The sequence below is a fragment of the Tympanuchus pallidicinctus genome, unplaced genomic scaffold, assembly GCF_026119805.1.
Source record: "Tympanuchus pallidicinctus isolate F22 unplaced genomic scaffold, pur_lepc_1.0 scaffold5, whole genome shotgun sequence".
NCBI lineage: Eukaryota > Metazoa > Chordata > Aves > Galliformes > Phasianidae > Tympanuchus > Tympanuchus pallidicinctus.
The window spans coordinates 75,289,044-75,312,930 of NW_026294769.1; the positions used below are offsets into that span (position 1 = coordinate 75,289,044).

The following is a 23,887-nucleotide window of genomic DNA, read 5'->3' on the forward strand; positions in this document are numbered from 1 at the left end:
AGCCTGGAGAAGAGTTGGTTCCAGGGAGATCTGACGGTGGCCTTCCAGTACTTGAAGGGAGCTTACAAGCAGGAAGGGAACCAACTTTTTACACGGTCTGATTGCAATAGGGCTGTTTAAAGGACTGAGGAGAAATTTGTTTTAGATGTAAGGAAGAAATTCTTGACTCAGGCAATGTGAGGATCTGGCCCAGGCTGCCCATTCTGCTTATGGATTCTTCATCTTTGGTGGCACAGCAGGCCTGCTTGGTCCAGGCCCTGGTCAGCATGATCTTGGGGACCCATCCGTCCACAGCAGGGATGGTGCTTAAGTTCTCTTCTAACCTTCACCGTTGTGTGATTGTGTAATTGCCTGATTTAAGCTGGTCTCCCATGCTGTGCTCGTCCAGAAGCTGAACCAGCATTGTTCGACAAGTGGAGAGTGAGGTGGACGGAAAGCAGCTGGCTGAAGGCCTGAGCCCAGAGCCTTCTACTGCAGGGCAGCAAGTGCAGTTGGAGGCCAGTTCCTCATGTTTACCCCTAAGCGGAGTGTTAAGGGACTCTTGTCTGGGACGCAAGCTGATCTGACATCCCGTAGAGCTGTGCATCATGTGCTATGAGTTGTTTTTTCAGCAGCTCTGCTTTTTGCGTCCTTTTCTTGAGGACGTGCCCATGTTGCACCGGCGGCACCTTTCAAGTGAGTGCGCTGGAAGCCAAAGGAGCGATGTTGCACCTTCGTGTCACGGCACGCGGAAGTAGTGGCCAAAGCACAGAAAATGAGCAGTGTTGACAGTGAGGTCATGGCTTGGCACTTGTGCAGTATGGTTTGTGTCTCTGTTGTCAGAGGAGCTGCCAGCTTCAAACAGCCGTGGAAGCCTGGCCTGGGCGTTCTAGGTTTCCTGCTTTGGGGGCACATGCTTTTATGAGAACATTGACGATATAGTTCGATAAGTGTACCTAACAGACATAATTTCTATGAAATTGAGCAAAGATTTTCATACTCTTTTTCCTCATAGAGGAAAAGGGCTTGGGAACCTTTTGGAGCACACCTGATGGTTTCTAGAGCCATGTCTTTGTAGTGGGTGAAGTAAAAAGAGCATTGGGCGAAGAAAGGAAGAGGAGGAATCTGAGGCTGACGTGCAAGAGAACTTTATTGAGGAAAACACACTAAAAAGAAGGATCCACTTGGTGATCGCCAAGTGGAAAGAGCACAATTTCAAGTGCAAGGACAGAGGAAAGTTTAAGCGGTCATGTTTCCAGGCAGCCTGGTCTGATGTTGATCCATGCTTCCCTGTTTCGTGCCCTGAAAAGAAGAGCCATAGCTGGTGATCCCATGTGGCGACAGTGACCCAGAGGTGCCTGGTCAGTGCGTGAGGCGCGTTGCAGGGTGCAGGTGTTTGGTGTCAGGGTGTGGGCGCAGGCCCTTAGCAGGGGTAGCGGGCTCTCCCGCCGTTGAAGCAGCCCAGGCCTCCGAAGCCGAAGCCGCCGGAGGAGATGGACACTCCCTGGGCGTCGAGGGCGCTGCCCACGGCAGCTGATGCGGAGGATCCGACGGCGGTGCTCTGGGGGAAGGAGCTGAGGATGGGTCCCGGCAGGGTGACCACGACGGTGGAGGGCTGGATGACGACTTGGGAGTCCTGGCACTGCCTGACACAGGGCTCGTTGCAGCTGTTAGCCAGCGGGGTGGGTCCGCAGGGGCGGCAGAGGTTGTAGCAGGACATGGCTGTGGGTGGAGGGTCTCTGCAAGAGAGGGTGTTGGGTGAGCGGAGGGTGTTGAGGGGTGAGGGAAGCAAAGCCGTTGGGTTCCCAGGCAGCGGGGAGGCCTGTTTTGGGGTTGTGGGGAGCATGACAGAGAGGAGGTGAAAGGGTTGCAGAGTTTGGGGGCCGAGCAAGGTATGAAGAGTTAGGCCAGGTGTGGTGGCCAAAGAAAGGCAGCAAGGGATTCAGGCTCACCTGGAAGAGCTGAGAGGAGAAGGTGTCAGGAGAGTGGTGTGAGGGAGCGAGGCGCAGGGCCGGCTTTTATGCTGCTGTGTGAGTGCCTGAGGGCTTGCAGAGAGCCTCTGCGCATGGCAGCGTTGTGCAGCGAGCAGCTCTTGCGTGCCAGAGCCTGGCCAGTCATGAGGTGGGGTGTGTTTGCCTTCCACAGCTCTCCCTTTTCATTACCTTTTGTTGTGGATTTGATCCTTTGACCTTGTCGGCAGTTTTTAAGGGAAAATGACAATTTTGTTGCATTTACTTGGAAGGTGTGTCTCATGATGGTGGCTGGGAGATGCACGTCAGGCATGGAAGAGTTGTGGTCTCAGGAGTGAGGTCACAGCGTAGCACTGATGTAGGGTGGTTTGTGTGGTGCCTTGTGTGGTGAGGATCCCATTTCGAGGTATGGAAGTTTGAAGCAGACGCTGTGAGATCCCTGTGGAGTCGAATGTCAGTTGGCTGAGGCCGTTTCTCTGCATGGCCTTTGATGGTTGCCGTGAGGATTTGGAGATTGCACAGGGAAATTAGAAGCATGCATGCTACGTGGAGATGCAGCCGTGAGCCGCTCCCGGCCATGTGGTCAAGCACATGGCTGAAGGTTGCAGGCCGTAGAATGATAGAATGATAGAATCGCAAGGTTGGAAAGGACCGACAAGATCATCTAGTCCAACCGTCCTCCCACCACCACTGCTACCACAGGCCACTAAATCATATCTCATGCCCCCGTTCAGCTGAGGTGAGTGCTCTGTGGCTTGCTGCTGAGGTGAATGGCGCTTGTTGCTAAGGAAGATGAAGAGAAGTAGGGTGGACGTGCTCAAGGCTGTGAGGTCGGCCTGGTTCTCCCCATGAATGCTGAGGGAGCCATGAGATGTCCTTGCAAGGGTGCCGTCATTTGTCTTGGAGAGGTCAGAGCGCCTGGGAGGGGCTTGTGATGTGCGGGACAGAGCTCATAGCCCTGCTGTCTTGAAGGAGAAGGAAGAAGGAAGAGTGGCAAAATAGATATCTGTGGAAGTGTCCTGTGCCGCTGGGGAAGTGAAGAGGAAATCCCGGACTGTGTTGCCATATGCCAGAGGAAGAAGAACATGATGGGGAGTGCTCAATGTGGATAGCTGTCATGGGATTCCCTCCGACTGGCTAAGAAGTGGTGGGAATAGAGAGCACGAAAGGGCAAACCTACCTGTGTTTTTCTACTTTGAAGTGAGCAGCTTTGCGCATGAGGGCGTGCAGTGCCTTTGCCTTTAGCGAAGGCTTTGAGGTTTTCTCCCTGGATGTGCTGATGGGCAAAGTGTGTGCGATCTGTAGAGGGAAATGGATGCTGAGTTGGTCTGTAAAGTGGCTGAACACAAGGGTCCGGAGGTCTGAGGTGAGTAAAACAGAGTCGTGATGTTGTGAGTTCGTAGCTGTTTTGGCCAAGACTGGGAAGTGAGGCCAGTGCTGTTCAGTATCATCATGAAAAGCCAGGGTGATGGGACTGGAGCTGACTTTAGACAGCCTGCTATTCCTGACTGCTCTTGAGCAGTGCAATTGGACTATTTCCCTTTCTTTGTAGAAGATAACATGTGATGAGCAGAATGCCATCTGCCAGCCACCAGTGCTCTTGTTGACAAGGTGACGTGGTTGCAAGAGGAGGTCGTGGGGCCCTTTTGGACCCAACATGTTCATGTCTAGAGCCATGTCTTTGTAGTGGGTGAAATGGAAAGAGCGTTAAGCAGAGGAATGAAGAGGAGGAATCTTCTGCTGGCATGCATGAGAACTTTATTGAGGAAAACACACTATAAGGAAGGATCCACTTGGTGATCATCAAGTGGAAAGCTGACGATGTAAGGTGCAAAGACAGAAGGAAGTAAGTGCCCTCATGATTGCAGACAGCCAGTTCTGAGGCTGTTCCCTGCTTGCTTGTTTTGTGCCATGAGAAGAAGATCCATGGCTGGTGTGGCCTTGTGCCATGGGTGAGACGGAGACGTGAGCTCAGTGCGTGAGGCGCATTGCAGGGTGCAGGTGTTTGGTGTCAGGGTGTGGGCGCAGGCCCTTAGCAGGGGTAGCGGGCTCTCCCGCCGTTGAAGCAGCCCAGGCCTCCGAAGCCGAAGCCGCCGGAGGAGATGGACACTCCCTGGGCGTCGAGGGCGCTGCCCACGGCAGCTGATGCGGAGGATCCGACGGCGGTGCTCTGGGGGAAGGAGCTGAGGATGGGTCCCGGCAGGGTGACCACGACGGTGGGGGGCTGGATGACGACTTGGGAGTCCTGGCACTGCCTGACACAGGGCTCGTTGCAGCTGTTAGCCAGCGGGGTGGGTCCGCAGGGGCGGCAGAGGTTGTAGCAGGACATGGCTGTGGGGTGGAGGGTCTCTGCAAGAGAGGGTGTTGGGTGAGCGGAGGGTGTTGAGGGGTGAGTGAAGCAATGGCGTTGGGTTCTCAGTCAACGGGGAGGCCTGGTTTGGGGTTATGGGGAGAATGACAGAGAGGAGCTGGAAGGGTTGCAGAGTCTGGGGGCAGAGCAAGATATGGAGAGTCTGGCCAGGTGGGGTGGCGAAAGAAAGGCAGCAAGGGGTTCAGGCTCACCTGGAGTTTTGCAGAGGAGAAGGTGTCAGGAGAGTGGTGTGAGGGAGCGAGGCCCAGGGCCGGCTTTTATGCTGCTGTGTGAGTGCCTGAGGGCTTGGAGAGAGCCTCTGCGCATGGCAGCATTGCGTGCAGCGAACAGCTCTTGCATGCCAATGCTTGACCAGTGATGACACGATGTGTTTTTGTCTTCCCCAAATGCTGCCTTTTCATTTCCTTCTCTTGTGGATTTATTCCTTTGACCCTGTTGGCAGTGTTCACGTGGGACTGGTATTTGAGTCCATACGTGCTGAAAGTGTGAGTGGTGGGTGGGTATCAGGAGTGAGGTCACCGTGTGGCACTTGTGGTGGTGGTTTGTGGCTGTGTTGTGAGGTGTGTACACCATGTCCTGGCATCCTTGTCAAGCTGGTCCAGGCTTCTGTGCCTCTTGGGCTTTATTGCCAGTGGAATTGCATTGCCTCCTTCCTTGCCTTTGTCCCACGTGACAAAGCAGTCTTCAGCCCATCTCCCTCTCCCCCTGGGAGCTCTGCCTGCTCAGGTGTCTGCTGCCCCTGGTGCCTGCAGAGGTGCAGCCGCAGAAAGGAGGCTGCCTGCAGTGCGCCTGGGGTGGACAACCAGAGCAGGATGCTTTCTGTGTGGGGCTGTGTCAGAGCTGACAGGGCTTTTGGAGTTGGGAGTACTGCCTTAGTCCCAGAAAGGTCCCAGTGTCCTCTCTCTATGCCACCCTTATTGGGGATCATTCAGATGGAAGCCTGGGCTTTGGTCTGACACAGTGCCATCTGGAGTTCCCTTTGTGCTGCCCGGTGGGATGTGGGAAAGATGCATGCTGCCGGTTGCTGGATCAAATGAAGAAGTTGTGCTCCTGGGTGTGCAAAAGTGTACAGGAGCTGACAAGTTTCTCCCACAGATGCTGAGGGACGCGCCTGATGTCTTTGTAAGGCCCTTTCAGTTGACCCTGTAAGGTCCTGGTGAATCGGAGTGATTCCTGAAGAATGGAAGAGACTCATCTCCCTCCTGCGTTCAAGAAATGAAGAAGGAAGTTTAGAGGAACTTCAGGCTGGTTGACCTGATGTTAGTCAGTGGGGAGGAGGTGAAGGCAATCCTCGCAGAAGGCAGTGGGTTTACAAAGCCACCTCAGTTTCCTCTACACTGAAGTGATGTGCCTGGTGGATGACGGGGGGCCGTGACAGTTGATTGCCTTGCCTTTAGTAAAGGCATTGAGGCTTCCTCCCATGGCGCGATCCCAGAGAAACTGTCAAAGAGGACGCAGGGGTGGGCTTGAAAGTGGCTGAATGCAGCGGTGTGGTGAAGTGCCCCGATTGTGTCAAGGCTCGGTAGTAAGGCCAGCACTGTTCAGCGCCTGCATTAGAAAGCTGGGCGATGGTAGAGATCCCAGTGAGTTTGCAAATGGTAGAAGATGGGAAGGAGCAGCAGATGGCCCAGGTGAATAGTCCTCGTTTGTGAAGGATGTGGAGAGGCTGGGTTGTGTGTCACAGAGGGACATCCAGAGGCAGCATGAGAGGAAAGTGAAGTCCTGCAGATGGGAAGCAGTAACAGGGAGCAATGGAAATGAGAGGGTGGCAGCCAGCTTTGCTGAGAAGGACCTGGGTTTTGCTGTTGGCGAGCAAGGTGATGGTAGGGCAACAACGCAGCCGTGTGACAAAAGAGTTCATCGTTCTCCAGAAGGCCGTTGGGAAGAGCATCGCTAGCACGCTGGAGGATGCACTCTTTTATTTCTGTTTAGTGCAGGTGATTCAAGTTTAAGTTTCCCAGGTGGAAGACAGTCATGGCTATGGTGGAGCAGCTCCAGTGCAGGGTTTCCCCAGTGCTGATGGGCCTGGAGCTTCCTTACGATGTGGAGAAGCTGAGACAGCAGGCAGTTTTGAGTCGGGACACAAGGATACTCTTGGTAGATCTTGTCCTTGCGTATAAATCCCAGATGTTAGGGAAGGATGAGAAGAGAGCCAGCCCTTTTGCATGACCGTCTGCTGCCAGAAGAAAGGACAGTGGACAGCACTGAATTTGAACCTTCCTTGGAAGAGAAAGGAAGCTTTTCCCAGTGTGAGGGGGGCAAGGGGTGGAACAGGTTACCCAGCAGAATAATTGGTGTAGTCCCTGTCATTTGAGGTACTGAAAATATGGGCAGAGTTCCCTGTCTGACAGCTGTACCTGAGTGTGCTTGAGCGGGACAGTAGGACAGCGTGGTCACTACAAATTCTTTGACAGGTAAAGGATTCTGTGTCTGTGGTTTTTTGGTCATTATAGGAGAATCCTGCTGGGGTGTGCTGCCATGGAGAGGTTGTTTCAGTGGACATGGGCAGAAGGGCGTTGGTGTGCCCAAGAGTTTGTGTGGGCAAGCATAGATGTTGCGTGATGTGCTGGAAGCCCAGTCGCTGCCCTAACTGTTCTTGCTGGTACCATTAGTGGCAGGGGAGGTCATGGAGCCCCCTTGGTCCCATCCTAATGGCCTCTTGAGCCGTGTCTTTCGAATGGGAGAAGTGTGAAGAGCATTTGCTGAAGAAAGGATGGAGAGAATTGTGAGGCTGGTGTGCAAGAGAACTTTATTGAGGAAAATACATGAAAGGAAGGAGCACGAAGACTGAAAGCCAAGGCCTTAAGTGCATGTAGCATGACCATCAGCATCTGTAGAGAAAGAAAAGGATTTAGAGAAGTACGTTCAAGATATTAAATTTTTCAGAGGCCCTCCTTGTAAGCAGTGTTGTCAGGTCCCCTTCCCTGCTTGCTTCTTTGTTACGAGGAATGAAGAGCCATGGTTGAAGAGGTGCTGATGCCATGTGCTGTCAGTGACCCAGAGGTGCGTGGTCAGTGCGTGAGGCGCGTTGCAGGGTGCAGGTGTTTGGTGTCAGGGTGTGGGCGCAGGCCCTTAGCAGGGGTAGCGGGCTCTCCCGCCGTTGAAGCAGCCCAGGCCTCCGAAGCCGAAGCCACCGGAGGAGATGGACACTCCCTGGGCGTCGAGGGCGCTGCCCACGGCAGCTGATGCGGAGGATCCGACGGCGGTGCTCTGGGGGAAGGAGCTGAGGATGGGTCCCGGCAGGGTGACCACGACGGCAGGAGGCTGGATGACGACTTGGGAGTCCTGGCACTGCCTGACACAGGGCTCGTTGCAGCTGTTAGCCAGCGGGGTGGGTCCGCAGGGGCGGCAGAGGTCGTAGCAGGACATGGCTGTGGGGTGGAGGGTCTCTGCAAGAGAGGGCGTTGGGTGAGTGCAGGGTTTTGAGGGGTGAAAGAATCAATGGTGGGTTCCCAGGGAGTGGGGTTTCGTGATGTGGAGCTGTGGGCAGTGTGGCTGTGGGGAAGCAGGAAGGCTACAGGGGGTGAGAGCAGAGAACTTGTGGAGAGCTGGGCCAAGTGTGTTGGTTGAAGGAGGGCAGCAGGGTGCAGGCTCACCTGGAGGTTTTCAGAGGAGAAGGTGTCAGGAGAGTGGTGTGAGGGAGCGAGGCGCAGGGCCGGCTTTTATGCTGCTGTGTGAGTGCCTGAGGGCTTGGAGAGAGCCTCTGCGCATGGCAGCGTTGTGCAGTGAGCAGCTCTTGCGTGCCAGAGCCTGGCCAGTCATGAGGTGGGGTGTGTTTGCCTTCCACAGCTCTCCCTTTTCATTACCTTTTGTTGTGGATTTGATCCTTTGACCTTGCCGGCAGTTTTTAAGGGAAAATGACAATTTTGTTGCATTTACTTGGAAGGTGTGTCTCATGATGGTGGCTGGGAGATGCACGTCAGGCATGGAAGAGTTGTGGTCTCAGGAGTGAGGTCACAGCGTAGCACTGATGTAGGGTGGTTTGTGTGGTGCCTTGTGTGGTGAGGATCCCATTTCGAGGTATGGAAGCCTGAAGCAGACGCTGTGGGATCCCTGTGGAGTCGAATGTCAGTTGGCTGAGGCCGTTTCTCTGCATGGCCTTTGATGGTTGCCGTGAGGATTTGGAGATTGCACAGGGAAATTGGAAGCATGCATGCTACGTGGAGATGCAGCCGTGAGCCGCTCCCGGCCATGTGGTCAAGCACATGGCTGAAGGTTGCAGGCCCTAGAATGATAGAATGATAGAATCGCAAGGTTGGAAAGGACCGACAAGATCATCTAGTCCAACCGTCCTCCCACCACCACTGCTACCACAGGCCACTAAATCATATCTCATGCCCCCGTTCAGCTGAGGTGAGTGCTCTGTGGCTTGCTGCTGAGGTGAATGGCGCTTGTTGCTAAGGAAGATGAAGAGAAGTAGGGTGGACGTGCTCAAGGCTGTGAGGTCGGCCTGGTTCTCCCCATGAATGCTGAGGGAGCCATGAGATGTCCTTGCAAGGGTGCCGTCATTTGTCTTGGAGAGGTCAGAGCGCCTGGGAGGGGCTTGTGATGTGCGGGACAGAGCTCATAGCCCTGCTGTCTTGAAGGAGAAGGAAGAAGGAAGAGTGGCAAAATAGATATCTGTGGAAGTGTCCTGTGCCGCTGGGGAAGTGAAGAGGAAATCCCGGACTGTGTTGCCATATGCCAGAGGAAGAAGAACATGATGGGGAGTGCTCAATGTGGATAGCTGTCATGGGATTCCCTCCGACTGGCTAAGAAGTGGTGGGAATAGAGAGCACGAAAGGGCAAACCTACCTGTGTTTTTCTACTTTGAAGTGAGCAGCTTTGCGCATGAGGGCGTGCAGTGCCTTTGCCTTTAGCGAAGGCTTTGAGGTTTTCTCCCTGGATGTGCTGATGGGCAAAGTGTGTGCGATCTGTAGAGGGAAATGGATGCTGAGTTGGTCTGTAAAGTGGCTGAACACAAGGGTCCGGAGGTCTGAGGTGAGTAAAACAGAGTCGTGATGTTGTGAGTTCGTAGCTGTTTTGGCCAAGACTGGGAAGTGAGGCCAGTGCTGTTCAGTATCATCATGAAAAGCCAGGGTGATGGGACTGGAGCTGACTTTAGACAGCCTGCTATTCCTGACTGCTCTTGAGCAGTGCAATTGGACTATTTCCCTTTCTTTGTAGAAGATAACATGTGATGAGCAGAATGCCATCTGCCAGCCACCAGTGCTCTTGTTGACAAGGTGACGTGGTTGCAAGAGGAGGTCGTGGGGCCCTTTTGGACCCAACATGTTCATGTCTAGAGCCATGTCTTTGTAGTGGGTGAAATGGAAAGAGCGTTAAGCAGAGGAATGAAGAGGAGGAATCTTCTGCTGGCATGCATGAGAACTTTATTGAGGAAAACACACTATAAGGAAGGATCCACTTGGTGATCATCAAGTGGAAAGCTGACGATGTAAGGTGCAAAGACAGAAGGAAGTAAGTGCCCTCATGATTGCAGACAGCCAGTTCTGAGGCTGTTCCCTGCTTGCTTGTTTTGTGCCATGAGAAGAAGATCCATGGCTGGTGTGGCCTTGTGCCATGGGTGAGACGGAGACGTGAGCTCAGTGCGTGAGGCGCATTGCAGGGTGCAGGTGTTTGGTGTCAGGGTGTGGGCGCAGGCCCTTAGCAGGGGTAGCGGGCTCTCCCGCCGTTGAAGCAGCCCAGGCCTCCGAAGCCGAAGCCGCCGGAGGAGATGGACACTCCCTGGGCGTCGAGGGCGCTGCCCACGGCAGCTGATGTGGAGGATCCGACGGCGGTGCTCTGGGGGAAGGAGCTGAGGATGGGTCCCGGCAGGGTGACCACGACGGTGGGGGGCTGGATGACGACTTGGGAGTCCTGGCACTGCCTGACACAGGGCTCGTTGCAGCTGTTAGCCAGCGGGGTGGGTCCGCAGGGGCGGCAGAGGTTGTAGCAGGACATGGCTGTGGGGTGGAGGGTCTCTGCAAGAGAGGGTGTTGGGTGAGCGGAGGGTGTTGAGGGGTGAGTGAAGCAATGGCGTTGGGTTCTCAGTCAACGGGGAGGCCTGGTTTGGGGTTATGGGGAGAATGACAGAGAGGAGCTGGAAGGGTTGCAGAGTCTGGGGGCAGAGCAAGATATGGAGAGTCTGGCCAGGTGGGGTGGCGAAAGAAAGGCAGCAAGGGGTTCAGGCTCACCTGGAGTTTTGCAGAGGAGAAGGTGTCAGGAGAGTGGTGTGAGGGAGCGAGGCCCAGGGCCGGCTTTTATGCTGCTGTGTGAGTGCCTGAGGGCTTGGAGAGAGCCTCTGCGCATGGCAGCATTGCGTGCAGCGAACAGCTCTTGCATGCCAATGCTTGACCAGTGATGACACGATGTGTTTTTGTCTTCCCCAAATGCTGCCTTTTCATTTCCTTCTCTTGTGGATTTATTCCTTTGACCCTGTTGGTAGTGTTCACGTGGGACTGGTATTTGAGTCCATACGTGCTGAAAGTGTGAGTGGTGGGTGGGTATCAGGAGTGAGGTCACCGTGTGGCACTTGTGGTGGTGGTTTGTGGCTGTGTTGTGAGGTGTGTACACCATGTCCTGGCATCCTTGTCAAGCTGGTCCAGGCTTCTGTGCCTCTTGGGCTTTATTGCCAGTGGAATTGCATTGCCTCCTTCCTTGCCTTTGTCCCACGTGACAAAGCAGTCTTCAGCCCATCTCCCTCTCCCCCTGGGAGCTCTGCCTGCTCAGGTGTCTGCTGCCCCTGGTGCCTGCAGAGGTGCAGCCGCAGAAAGGAGGCTGCCTGCAGTGCGCCTGGGGTGGACAACCAGAGCAGGATGCTTTCTGTGTGGGGCTGTGTCAGAGCTGACAGGGCTTTTGGAGTTGGGAGTACTGCCTTAGTCCCAGAAAGGTCCCAGTGTCCTCTCTCTATGCCACCCTTATTGGGGATCATTCAGATGGAAGCCTGGGCTTTGGTCTGACACAGTGCCATCTGGAGTTCCCTTTGTGCTGCCCGGTGGGATGTGGGAAAGATGCATGCTGCCGGTTGCTGGATCAAATGAAGAAGTTGTGCTCCTGGGTGTGCAAAAGTGTACAGGAGCTGACAAGTTTCTCCCACAGATGCTGAGGGACGCGCCTGATGTCTTTGTAAGGCCCTTTCAGTTGACCCTGTAAGGTCCTGGTGAATCGGAGTGATTCCTGAAGAATGGAAGAGACTCATCTCCCTCCTGCGTTCAAGAAATGAAGAAGGAAGTTTAGAGGAACTTCAGGCTGGTTGACCTGATGTTAGTCAGTGGGGAGGAGGTGAAGGCAATCCTCGCAGAAGGCAGTGGGTTTACAAAGCCACCTCAGTTTCCTCTACACTGAAGTGATGTGCCTGGTGGATGACGGGGGGCCGTGACAGTTGATTGCCTTGCCTTTAGTAAAGGCATTGAGGCTTCCTCCCATGGCGCGATCCCAGAGAAACTGTCAAAGAGGACGCAGGGGTGGGCTTGAAAGTGGCTGAATGCAGCGGTGTGGTGAAGTGCCCCGATTGTGTCAAGGCTCGGTAGTAAGGCCAGCACTGTTCAGCGCCTGCATTAGAAAGCTGGGCGATGGTAGAGATCCCAGTGAGTTTGCAAATGGTAGAAGATGGGAAGGAGCAGCAGATGGCCCAGGTGAATAGTCCTCGTTTGTGAAGGATGTGGAGAGGCTGGGTTGTGTGTCACAGAGGGACATCCAGAGGCAGCATGAGAGGAAAGTGAAGTCCTGCAGATGGGAAGCAGTAACAGGGAGCAATGGAAATGAGAGGGTGGCAGCCAGCTTTGCTGAGAAGGACCTGGGTTTTGCTGTTGGCGAGCAAGGTGATGGTAGGGCAACAACGCAGCCGTGTGACAAAAGAGTTCATCGTTCTCCAGAAGGCCGTTGGGAAGAGCATCGCTAGCACGCTGGAGGATGCACTCTTTTATTTCTGTTTAGTGCAGGTGATTCAAGTTTAAGTTTCCCAGGTGGAAGACAGTCATGGCTATGGTGGAGCAGCTCCAGTGCAGGGTTTCCCCAGTGCTGATGGGCCTGGAGCTTCCTTACGATGTGGAGAAGCTGAGACAGCAGGCAGTTTTGAGTCGGGACACAAGGATACTCTTGGTAGATCTTGTCCTTGCGTATAAATCCCAGATGTTAGGGAAGGATGAGAAGAGAGCCAGCCCTTTTGCATGACCGTCTGCTGCCAGAAGAAAGGACAGTGGACAGCACTGAATTTGAACCTTCCTTGGAAGAGAAAGGAAGCTTTTCCCAGTGTGAGGGGGGCAAGGGGTGGAACAGGTTACCCAGCAGAATAATTGGTGTAGTCCCTGTCATTTGAGGTACTGAAAATATGGGCAGAGTTCCCTGTCTGACAGCTGTACCTGAGTGTGCTTGAGCGGGACAGTAGGACAGCGTGGTCACTACAAATTCTTTGACAGGTAAAGGATTCTGTGTCTGTGGTTTTTTGGTCATTATAGGAGAATCCTGCTGGGGTGTGCTGCCATGGAGAGGTTGTTTCAGTGGACATGGGCAGAAGGGCGTTGGTGTGCCCAAGAGTTTGTGTGGGCAAGCATAGATGTTGCGTGATGTGCTGGAAGCCCAGTCGCTGCCCTAACTGTTCTTGCTGGTACCATTAGTGGCAGGGGAGGTCATGGAGCCCCCTTGGTCCCATCCTAATGGCCTCTTGAGCCGTGTCTTTCGAATGGGAGAAGTGTGAAGAGCATTTGCTGAAGAAAGGATGGAGAGAATTGTGAGGCTGGTGTGCAAGAGAACTTTATTGAGGAAAATACATGAAAGGAAGGAGCACGAAGACTGAAAGCCAAGGCCTTAAGTGCATGTAGCATGACCATCAGCATCTGTAGAGAAAGAAAAGGATTTAGAGAAGTACGTTCAAGATATTAAATTTTTCAGAGGCCCTCCTTGTAAGCAGTGTTGTCAGGTCCCCTTCCCTGCTTGCTTCTTTGTTACGAGGAATGAAGAGCCATGGTTGAAGAGGTGCTGATGCCATGTGCTGTCAGTGACCCAGAGGTGCGTGGTCAGTGCGTGAGGCGCGTTGCAGGGTGCAGGTGTTTGGTGTCAGGGTGTGGGCGCAGGCCCTTAGCAGGGGTAGCGGGCTCTCCCGCCGTTGAAGCAGCCCAGGCCTCCGAAGCCGAAGCCGCCGGAGGAGATGGACACTCCCTGGGCGTCGAGGGCGCTGCCCACGGCAGCTGATGCGGAGGATCCGACGGCGGTGCTCTGGGGGAAGGAGCTGAGGATGGGTCCCGGCAGGGTGACCACGACGGCAGGAGGCTGGATGACGACTTGGGAGTCCTGGCACTGCCTGACACAGGGCTCGTTGCAGCTGTTAGCCAGCGGGGTGGGTCCGCAGGGGCGGCAGAGGTCGTAGCAGGACATGGCTGTGGGGTGGAGGGTCTCTGCGAGAGAGGGCGTTGGGTGAGTGCAGGGTTTTGAGGGGTGAAAGAATCAATGGTGGGTTCCCAGGGAGTGGGGTTTCGTGATGTGGAGCTGTGGGCAGTGTGGCTGTGGGGAAGCAGGAAGGCTACAGGGGGTGAGAGCAGAGAACTTGTGGAGAGCTGGGCCAGGTGTGTTGGTTGAAGGAGGGCAGCAGGGTGCAGGCTCACCTGGAGGTTTTCAGAGGAGAAGGTGTCAGGAGAGTGGTGTGAGGGAGCGAGGCGCAGGGCCGGCTTTTATGCTGCTGTGTGAGTGCCTGAGGGCTTGGAGAGAGCCTCTGCGCATGGCAGCGTTGTGCAGTGAGCAGCTCTTGCGTGCCAGAGCCTGGCCAGTCATGAGGTGGGGTGTGTTTGCCTTCCACAGCTCTCCCTTTTCATTACCTTTTGTTGTGGATTTGATCCTTTGACCTTGCCGGCAGTTTTTAAGGGAAAATGACAATTTTGTTGCATTTACTTGGAAGGTGTGTCTCATGATGGTGGCTGGGAGATGCACGTCAGGCATGGAAGAGTTGTGGTCTCAGGAGTGAGGTCACAGCGTAGCACTGATGTAGGGTGGTTTGTGTGGTGCCTTGTGTGGTGAGGATCCCATTTCGAGGTATGGAAGCCTGAAGCAGACGCTGTGGGATCCCTGTGGAGTCGAATGTCAGTTGGCTGAGGCCGTTTCTCTGCATGGCCTTTGATGGTTGCCGTGAGGATTTGGAGATTGCACAGGGAAATTGGAAGCATGCATGCTACGTGGAGATGCAGCCGTGAGCCGCTCCCGGCCATGTGGTCAAGCACATGGCTGAAGGTTGCAGGCCGTAGAATGATAGAATGATAGAATCGCAAGGTTGGAAAGGACCGACAAGATCATCTAGTCCAACCGTCCTCCCACCACCACTGCTACCACAGGCCACTAAATCATATCTCATGCCCCCGTTCAGCTGAGGTGAGTGCTCTGTGGCTTGCTGCTGAGGTGAATGGCGCTTGTTGCTAAGGAAGATGAAGAGAAGTAGGGTGGACGTGCTCAAGGCTGTGAGGTCGGCCTGGTTCTCCCCATGAATGCTGAGGGAGCCATGAGATGTCCTTGCAAGGGTGCCGTCATTTGTCTTGGAGAGGTCAGAGCGCCTGGGAGGGGCTTGTGATGTGCGGGACAGAGCTCATAGCCCTGCTGTCTTGAAGGAGAAGGAAGAAGGAAGAGTGGCAAAATAGATATCTGTGGAAGTGTCCTGTGCCGCTGGGGAAGTGAAGAGGAAATCCCGGACTGTGTTGCCATATGCCAGAGGAAGAAGAACATGATGGGGAGTGCTCAATGTGGATAGCTGTCATGGGATTCCCTCCGACTGGCTAAGAAGTGGTGGGAATAGAGAGCACGAAAGGGCAAACCTACCTGTGTTTTTCTACTTTGAAGTGAGCAGCTTTGCGCATGAGGGCGTGCAGTGCCTTTGCCTTTAGCGAAGGCTTTGAGGTTTTCTCCCTGGATGTGCTGATGGGCAAAGTGTGTGCGATCTGTAGAGGGAAATGGATGCTGAGTTGGTCTGTAAAGTGGCTGAACACAAGGGTCTGGTGGTCTGAGGCGAGTGACACAGAGTCGTGATGTTGTGAGTTCGTAGCTGTTTTGGCCAAGACTGGGAAGTGAGGCCAGTGCTGTTCAGTATCATCATGAAAAGCCAGGGTGATGGGACTGGAGCTGACTTTGGACAGCCTGCTATTCCTGACTGCTCTTGAGCAGTGCAATTGGACTATTTCCCTTTCTTTGTAGAAGATAACATGTGATGAGCAGAATGCCATCTGCCAGCCACCAGTGCTCTTGTTGACAAGGTGACGTGGTTGCAAGAGGAGGTCGTGGGGCCCTTTTGGACCCAACATGTTCATGTCTAGAGCCATGTCTTTGTAGTAGGTGAAATGGAAAGAGCGTTAAGCAGAGGAATGAAGAGGAGGAATCTTCTGCTGGCATGCATGAGAACTTTATTGAGGAAAACACACTATAAGGAAGGATCCACTTGGTGATCATCAAGTGGAAAGCTGACGATGTAAGGTGCAGAGACAGAAGGAAGTAAGTGCCCTCATGATTGCAGACAGCCAGTTCTGAGGCTGTTCCCTGCTTGCTTGTTTTGTGCCATGAGAAGAAGATCCATGGCTGGTGTGGCCTTGTGCCATGGGTGAGACGGAGACGTGAGCTCAGTGCGTGAGGCGCATTGCAGGGTGCAGGTGTTTGGTGTCAGGGTGTGGGCGCAGGCCCTTAGCAGGGGTAGCGGGCTCTCCCGCCGTTGAAGCAGCCCAGGCCTCCGAAGCCGAAGCCGCCGGAGGAGATGGACACTCCCTGGGCGTCGAGGGCGCTGCCCACGGCAGCTGATGCGGAGGATCCGACGGCGGTGTTCTGGGGGAAGGAGCTGAGGATGGGTCCCGGCAGGGTGACCACGACGGTGGGGGGCTGGATGACGACTTGGGAGTCCTGGCACTGCCTGACACAGGGCTCGTTGCAGCTGTTAGCCAGCGGGGTGGGTCCGCAGGGGCGGCAGAGGTTGTAGCAGGACATGGCTGTGGGGTGGAGGGTCTCTGCAAGAGAGGGTGTTGGGTGAGCGGAGGGTGTTGAGGGGTGAGTGAAGCAATGGCGTTGGGTTCTCAGTCAACGGGGAGGCCTGGTTTGGGGTTATGGGGAGCATGACAGAGAGGAGCTGGAAGGGTTGCAGAGTCTGGGGGCAGAGCAAGATATGGAGAGTCTGGCCAGGTGGGGTGGCGAAAGAAAGGCAGCAAGGGGTTCAGGCTCACCTGGAGGTTTGCAGAGGAGAAGGTGTCAGGAGAGTGGTGTGAGGGAGCGAGGCCCAGGGCCGGCTTTTATGCTGCTGTGTGAGTGCCTGAGGGCTTGGAGAGAGCCTCTGCGCATGGCAGCATTGCGTGCAGCGAACAGCTCTTGCATGCCAATGCTTGACCAGTGATGACACGATGTGTTTTTGTCTTCCCCAAATGCTGCCTTTTCATTTCCTTCTCTTGTGGATTTATTCCTTTGACCCTGTTGGTAGTGTTCACGTGGGACTGGTATTTGAGTCCATACGTGCTGAAAGTGTGAGTGGTGGGTGGGTATCAGGAGTGAGGTCACCGTGTGGCACTTGTGGTGGTGGTTTGTGGCTGTGTTGTGAGGTGTGTACACCATGTCCTGGCATCCTTGTCAAGCTGGTCCAGGCTTCTGTGCCTCTTGGGCTTTATTGCCAGTGGAATTGCATTGCCTCCTTCCTTGCCTTTGTCCCACGTGACAAAGCAGTCTTCAGCCCATCTCCCTCTCCCCCTGGGAGCTCTGCCTGCTCAGGTGTCTGCTGCCCCTGGTGCCTGCAGAGGTGCAGCCGCAGAAAGGAGGCTGCCTGCAGTGCGCCTGGGGTGGACAACCAGAGCAGGATGCTTTCTGTGTGGGGCTGTGTCAGAGCTGACAGGGCTTTTGGAGTTGGGAGTACTGCCTTAGTCCCAGAAAGGTCCCAGTGTCCTCTCTCTATGCCACCCTTATTGGGGATCATTCAGATGGAAGCCTGGGCTTTGGTCTGACACAGTGCCATCTGGAGTTCCCTTTGTGCTGCCCGGTGGGATGTGGGAAAGATGCATGCTGCCGGTTGCTGGATCAAATGAAGAAGTTGTGCTCCTGGGTGTGCAAAAGTGTACAGGAGCTGACAAGTTTCTCCCACAGATGCTGAGGGACGCGCCTGATGTCTTTGTAAGGCCCTTTCAGTTGACCCTGTAAGGTCCTGGTGAATCGGAGTGATTCCTGAAGAATGGAAGAGACTCATCTCCCTCCTGCGTTCAAGAAATGAAGAAGGAAGTTTAGAGGAACTTCAGGCTGGTTGACCTGATGTTAGTCAGTGGGGAGGAGGTGAAGGCAATCCTCGCAGAAGGCAGTGGGTTTACAAAGCCACCTCAGTTTCCTCTACACTGAAGTGATGTGCCTGGTGGATGACGGGGGGCCGTGACAGTTGATTGCCTTGCCTTTAGTAAAGGCATTGAGGCTTCCTCCCATGGCGCGATCCCAGAGAAACTGTCAAAGAGGACGCAGGGGTGGGCTTGAAAGTGGCTGAATGCAGCGGTGTGGTGAAGTGCCCCGATTGTGTCAAGGCTCGGTAGTAAGGCCAGCACTGTTCAGCGCCTGCATTAGAAAGCTGGGCGATGGTAGAGATCCCAGTGAGTTTGCAAATGGTAGAAGATGGGAAGGAGCAGCAGATGGCCCAGGTGAATAGTCCTCGTTTGTGAAGGATGTGGAGAGGCTGGGTTGTGTGTCACAGAGGGACATCCAGAGGCAGCATGAGAGGAAAGTGAAGTCCTGCAGATGGGAAGCAGTAACAGGGAGCAATGGAAATGAGAGGGTGGCAGCCAGCTTTGCTGAGAAGGACCTGGGTTTTGCTGTTGGCGAGCAAGGTGATGGTAGGGCAACAACGCAGCCGTGTGACAAAAGAGTTCATCGTTCTCCAGAAGGCCGTTGGGAAGAGCATCGCTAGCACGCTGGAGGATGCACTCTTTTATTTCTGTTTAGTGCAGGTGATTCAAGTTTAAGTTTCCCAGGTGGAAGACAGTCATGGCTATGGTGGAGCAGCTCCAGTGCAGGGTTTCCCCAGTGCTGATGGGCCTGGAGCTTCCTTACGATGTGGAGAAGCTGAGACAGCAGGCAGTTTTGAGTCGGGACACAAGGATACTCTTGGTAGATCTTGTCCTTGCGTATAAATCCCAGATGTTAGGGAAGGATGAGAAGAGAGCCAGCCCTTTTGCATGACCGTCTGCTGCCAGAAGAAAGGACAGTGGACAGCACTGAATTTGAACCTTCCTTGGAAGAGAAAGGAAGCTTTTCCCAGTGTGAGGGGGGCAAGGGATGGAACAGGTTACCCAGCAGAATAATTGGTGTAGTCCCTGTCATTTGAGGTACTGAAAATATGGGCAGAGTTCCCTGTCTGACAGCTGTACCTGAGTGTGCTTGAGCGGGACAGTAGGACAGCGTGGTCACTACAAATTCTTTGACAGGTAAAGGATTCTGTGTCTGTGGTTTTTTGGTCATTATAGGAGAATCCTGCTGGGGTGTGCTGCCATGGAGAGGTTGTTTCAGTGGACATGGGCAGAAGGGCGTTGGTGTGCCCAAGAGTTTGTGTGGGCAAGCATAGATGTTGCGTGATGTGCTGGAAGCCCAGTTGCTGCCCTAACTGTTCTTGCTGGTACCATTAGTGGCAGGGGAGGTCATGGAGCCCCCTTGGTCCCATCCTAATGGCCTCTTGAGCCGTGTCTTTCGAATGGGAGAAGTGTGAAGAGCATTTGCTGAAGAAAGGATGGAGAGAATTGTGAGGCTGGTGTGCAAGAGAACTTTATTGAGGAAAATACATGAAAGGAAGGAGCACGAAGACTGAAAGCCAAGGCCTTAAGTGCATGTAGCATGACCATCAGCATCACTGTAGAGAAAGAAAAGGATTTAGAGAAGTACGTTCAAGATATTAAATTTTTCAGAGGCCCTCCTTGTAAGCAGTGTTGTCAGGTCCCGTTCCCTGCTTGCTTCTTTGTTACGAGGAATGAAGAGCCATGGTTGAAGAGGTGCTGATGCCATGTGCTGTCAGTGACCCAGAGGTGCGTGGTCAGTGCGTGAGGCGCGTTGCAGGGTGCAGGTGTTTGGTGTCAGGGTGTGGGCGCAGGCCCTTAGCAGGGGTAGCGGGCTCTCCCGCCGTTGAAGCAGCCCAGGCCTCCGAAGCCGAAGCCGCCGGAGGAGATGGACACTCCCTGGGCGTCGAGGGCGCTGCCCACGGCAGCTGATGCGGAGGATCCGACGGCGGTGCTCTGGGGGAAGGAGCTGAGGATGGGTCCCGGCAGGGTGACCAGCACGGCAGGAGGCTGGATGACGACTTGGGAGTCCTGGCACTGCCTGACACAGGGCTCGTTGCAGCTGTTAGCCAGCGGGGTGGGTCCCCCACTGCAGGGGCGGCAGAGGTCGTAGCAGGACATGGCTGTGGGGTGGAGGGTCTCTGCAAGAGAGGGTGTTGGGTGAGCGGAGGGTGTTGAGGGGTGAGTGAAGCAATGGCGTTGGGTTCTCAGTCAACGGGGAGGCCTGGTTTGGGGTTATGGGGAGCATGACAGAGAGGAGCTGGAAGGGTTGCAGAGTCTGGGGGCAGAGCAAGATATGGAGAGTCTGGCCAGGTGGGGTGGCGAAAGAAAGGCAGCAAGGGGTTCAGGCTCACCTGGAGGTTTGCAGAGGAGAAGGTGTCAGGAGAGTGGTGTGAGGGAGCGAGGCCCAGGGCCGGCTTTTATGCTGCTGTGTGAGTGCCTGAGGGCTTGGAGAGAGCCTCTGCGCATGGCAGCATTGCGTGCAGCGAACAGCTCTTGCATGCCAATGCTTGACCAGTGATGACACGATGTGTTTTTGTCTTCCCCAAATGCTGCCTTTTCATTTCCTTCTCTTGTGGATTTATTCCTTTGACCCTGTTGGTAGTGTTCACGTGGGACTGGTATTTGAGTCCATACGTGCTGAAAGTGTGAGTGGTGGGTGGGTATCAGGAGTGAGGTCACCGTGTGGCACTTGTGGTGGTGGTTTGTGGCTGTGTTGTGAGGTGTGTACACCATGTCCTGGCATCCTTGTCAAGCTGGTCCAGGCTTCTGTGCCTCTTGGGCTTTATTGCCAGTGGAATTGCATTGCCTCCTTCCTTGCCTTTGTCCCACGTGACAAAGCAGTCTTCAGCCCATCTCCCTCTCCCCCTGGGAGCTCTGCCTGCTCAGGTGTCTGCTGCCCCTGGTGCCTGCAGAGGTGCAGCCGCAGAAAGGAGGCTGCCTGCAGTGCGCCTGGGGTGGACAACCAGAGCAGGATGCTTTCTGTGTGGGGCTGTGTCAGAGCTGACAGGGCTTTTGGAGTTGGGAGTACTGCCTTAGTCCCAGAAAGGTCCCAGTGTCCTCTCTCTATGCCACCCTTATTGGGGATCATTCAGATGGAAGCCTGGGCTTTGGTCTGACACAGTGCCATCTGGAGTTCCCTTTGTGCTGCCCGGTGGGATGTGGGAAAGATGCATGCTGCCGGTTGCTGGATCAAATGAAGAAGTTGTGCTCCTGGGTGTGCAAAAGTGTACAGGAGCTGACAAGTTTCTCCCACAGATGCTGAGGGACGCGCCTGATGTCTTTGTAAGGCCCTTTCAGTTGACCCTGTAAGGTCCTGGTGAATCGGAGTGATTCCTGAAGAATGGAAGAGACTCATCTCCCTCCTGCGTTCAAGAAATGAAGAAGGAAGTTCAGAGGAACTTCAGGCTGGTTGACCTGATGTTAGTCAGTGGGGAGGAGGTGAAGGCAATCCTCGCAGAAAGCAGTGGGTTTACAAAGCCACCTCAGTTTCCTCTACACTGAAGTGATGTGCCTGGTGGATGACGGGGGGCCGTGACAGTTGATTGCCTTGCCTTTAGTAAAGGCATTGAGGCTTCCTCCCATGGCGCGATCCCAGAGAAACTGTCAAAGAGGACGCAGGGGTGGGCTTGAAAGTGGCTGAATGCAGCGGTGTGGTGAAGTGCCCCGATTGTGTCAAGGCTCGGTAGTAAGGCCAGCACTGTTCAGCGCCTGCATTAGAAAGCTGGGCGATGGTAGAGATCCCAGTGAGTTTGCAAATGGTAGAAGATGGGAAGGAGCAGCAGATGGCCCAGGTGAATAGTCCTCGTTTGTGAAGGATGTGGAGAGGCTGGGTTGTGTGTCACAGAGGGACATCCAGAGGCAGCATGAGAGGAAAGTGAAGTCCTGCAGATGGGAAGCAGTAACAGGGAGCAATGGAAATGAGAGGGTGGCAGCCAGCTTTGCTGAGAAGGACCTGGGTTTTGCTGTTGGCGAGCAAGGTGATGGTAGGGCAACAACGCAGCCGTGTGACAAAAGAGTTCATCGTTCTCCAGAAGGCCGTTGGGAAGAGCATCGCTAGCACGCTGGAGGATGCACTCTTTTATTTCTGTTTAGTGCAGGTGATTCAAGTTTAAGTTTCCCAGGTGGAAGACAGTCATGGCTATGGTGGAGCAGCTCCAGTGCAGGGTTTCCCCAGTGCTGATGGGCCTGGAGCTTCCTTACGATGTGGAGAAGCTGAGACAGCAGGCAGTTTTGAGTCGGGACACAAGGATACTCTTGGTAGATCTTGTCCTTGCGTATAAATCCCAGATGTTAGGGAAGGATGAGAAGAGAGCCAGCCCTTTTGCATGACCGTCTGCTGCCAGAAGAAAGGACAGTGGACAGCACTGAATTTGAACCTTCCTTGGAAGAGAAAGGAAGCTTTTCCCAGTGTGAGGGGGGCAAGGGATGGAACAGGTTACCCAGCAGAATAATTGGTGTAGTCCCTGTCATTTGAGGTACTGAAAATATGGGCAGAGTTCCCTGTCTGACAGCTGTACCTGAGTGTGCTTGAGCGGGACAGTAGGACAGCGTGGTCACTACAAATTCTTTGACAGGTAAAGGATTCTGTGTCTGTGGTTTTTTGGTCATTATAGGAGAATCCTGCTGGGGTGTGCTGCCATGGAGAGGTTGTTTCAGTGGACATGGGCAGAAGGGCGTTGGTGTGCCCAAGAGTTTGTGTGGGCAAGCATAGATGTTGCGTGATGTGCTGGAAGCCCAGTTGCTGCCCTAACTGTTCTTGCTGGTACCATTAGTGGCAGGGGAGGTCATGGAGCCCCCTTGGTCCCATCCTAATGGCCTCTTGAGCCGTGTCTTTCGAATGGGAGAAGTGTGAAGAGCATTTGCTGAAGAAAGGATGGAGAGAATTGTGAGGCTGGTGTGCAAGAGAACTTTATTGAGGAAAATACATGAAAGGAAGGAGCACGAAGACTGAAAGCCAAGGCCTTAAGTGCATGTAGCATGACCATCAGCATCACTGTAGAGAAAGAAAAGGATTTAGAGAAGTACGTTCAAGATATTAAATTTTTCAGAGGCCCTCCTTGTAAGCAGTGTTGTCAGGTCCCGTTCCCTGCTTGCTTCTTTGTTACGAGGAATGAAGAGCCATGGTTGAAGAGGTGCTGATGCCATGTGCTGTCAGTGACCCAGAGGTGCGTGGTCAGTGCGTGAGGCGCGTTGCAGGGTGCAGGTGTTTGGTGTCAGGGTGTGGGCGCAGGCCCTTAGCAGGGGTAGCGGGCTCTCCCGCCGTTGAAGCAGCCCAGGCCTCCGAAGCCGAAGCCGCCGGAGGAGATGGACACTCCCTGGGCGTCGAGGGCGCTGCCCACGGCAGCTGATGCGGAGGATCCGACGGCGGTGCTCTGGGGGAAGGAGCTGAGGATGGGTCCCGGCAGGGTGACCAGCACGGCAGGAGGCTGGATGACGACTTGGGAGTCCTGGCACTGCCTGACACAGGGCTCGTTGCAGCTGTTAGCCAGCGGGGTGGGTCCCCCACTGCAGGGGCGGCAGAGGTCGTAGCAGGACATGGCTGTGGGGTGGAGGGTCTCTGCAAGAGAGGGTGTTGGGTGAGCGGAGGGTGTTGAGGGGTGAGTGAAGCAATGGCGTTGGGTTCTCAGTCAACGGGGAGGCCTGGTTTGGGGTTATGGGGAGCATGACAGAGAGGAGCTGGAAGGGTTGCAGAGTCTGGGGGCAGAGCAAGATATGGAGAGTCTGGCCAGGTGGGGTGGCGAAAGAAAGGCAGCAAGGGGTTCAGGCTCACCTGGAGGTTTGCAGAGGAGAAGGTGTCAGGAGAGTGGTGTGAGGGAGCGAGGCCCAGGGCCGGCTTTTATGCTGCTGTGTGAGTGCCTGAGGGCTTGGAGAGAGCCTCTGCGCATGGCAGCATTGCGTGCAGCGAACAGCTCTTGCATGCCAATGCTTGACCAGTGATGACACGATGTGTTTTTGTCTTCCCCAAATGCTGCCTTTTCATTTCCTTCTCTTGTGGATTTATTCCTTTGACCCTGTTGGTAGTGTTCACGTGGGACTGGTATTTGAGTCCATACGTGCTGAAAGTGTGAGTGGTGGGTGGGTATCAGGAGTGAGGTCACCGTGTGGCACTTGTGGTGGTGGTTTGTGGCTGTGTTGTGAGGTGTGTACACCATGTCCTGGCATCCTTGTCAAGCTGGTCCAGGCTTCTGTGCCTCTTGGGCTTTATTGCCAGTGGAATTGCATTGCCTCCTTCCTTGCCTTTGTCCCACGTGACAAAGCAGTCTTCAGCCCATCTCCCTCTCCCCCTGGGAGCTCTGCCTGCTCAGGTGTCTGCTGCCCCTGGTGCCTGCAGAGGTGCA

The 23,887-nt window shown here is 54.5% G+C and overlaps 4 protein-coding genes and 4 pseudogenes across 4 annotated transcripts; all 8 read right to left on the minus strand.

The window, feature by feature from the left end:
• Positions 1-1,402: 1,402 nt before the first annotated feature.
• On the minus strand, positions 1,403-2,055 carry LOC128091635 (feather keratin 1-like; annotated as a pseudogene).
• Positions 2,056-3,981: 1,926 nt separating this feature from the next.
• Positions 3,982-4,659, minus strand: LOC128091619 (feather keratin 1-like; annotated as a pseudogene).
• Positions 4,660-7,392: 2,733 nt separating this feature from the next.
• On the minus strand, positions 7,393-7,689 carry LOC128091629 (feather keratin 1-like). The gene has a single exon (XM_052704966.1). It carries the CDS (start codon positions 7,687-7,689, stop codon positions 7,393-7,395), a length of 297 nt encoding a protein of 98 aa, XP_052560926.1.
• Positions 7,690-9,966: 2,277 nt separating this feature from the next.
• LOC128091620 (feather keratin 1-like) lies at positions 9,967-10,644 on the minus strand (annotated as a pseudogene).
• A 2,733-nt stretch (positions 10,645-13,377) lies between these two features.
• LOC128091630 (feather keratin 1-like) lies at positions 13,378-13,674 on the minus strand. Its single transcript, XM_052704967.1, has one exon. It carries the CDS (start codon positions 13,672-13,674, stop codon positions 13,378-13,380), a length of 297 nt encoding a protein of 98 aa, XP_052560927.1.
• Positions 13,675-15,951: 2,277 nt separating this feature from the next.
• Positions 15,952-16,629, minus strand: LOC128091618 (feather keratin 1-like; annotated as a pseudogene).
• A 2,735-nt stretch (positions 16,630-19,364) lies between these two features.
• LOC128091481 (feather keratin 1-like) lies at positions 19,365-21,131 on the minus strand. Its single transcript, XM_052704652.1, has 2 exons — positions 21,101-21,131; positions 19,365-19,687 (listed from the first exon to the last, which is right to left on the minus strand). The coding sequence occupies exons 1-2, from the start codon at positions 21,129-21,131 to the stop codon at positions 19,365-19,367; spliced, it is 354 nt and encodes a 117-aa protein (XP_052560612.1).
• A 1,652-nt stretch (positions 21,132-22,783) lies between these two features.
• LOC128091626 (feather keratin 1-like) lies at positions 22,784-23,086 on the minus strand. Its single transcript, XM_052704962.1, has one exon. The coding sequence runs from the start codon at positions 23,084-23,086 to the stop codon at positions 22,784-22,786; it is 303 nt and encodes a 100-aa protein (XP_052560922.1).
• Positions 23,087-23,887: the final 801 nt, after the last annotated feature.

Excerpts from the sequence above, each read along its gene's own strand:
- LOC128091629 (XM_052704966.1), bottom strand. The coding sequence starts at position 7,689 with ATGTCCTGCTACGACCTCTGCCGCCCCTGCGGACCCACCCCGCTGGCT.
- LOC128091630 (XM_052704967.1), bottom strand. The coding sequence starts at position 13,674 with ATGTCCTGCTACGACCTCTGCCGCCCCTGCGGACCCACCCCGCTGGCT.
- LOC128091481 (XM_052704652.1), bottom strand. The coding sequence starts at position 21,131 with ATGGGAGGAAGCCTCAATGCCTTTACTAAAG. Across the intron at positions 19,688-21,100 it reads CCTCAATGCCTTTACTAAAG|AGACCCTCCACCCCACAGCC; the intron begins GCAAGGCAATCA and ends CCTCTCTTGCAG.
- LOC128091626 (XM_052704962.1), bottom strand. The coding sequence starts at position 23,086 with ATGTCCTGCTACGACCTCTGCCGCCCCTGCAGTGGGGGACCCACCCCG.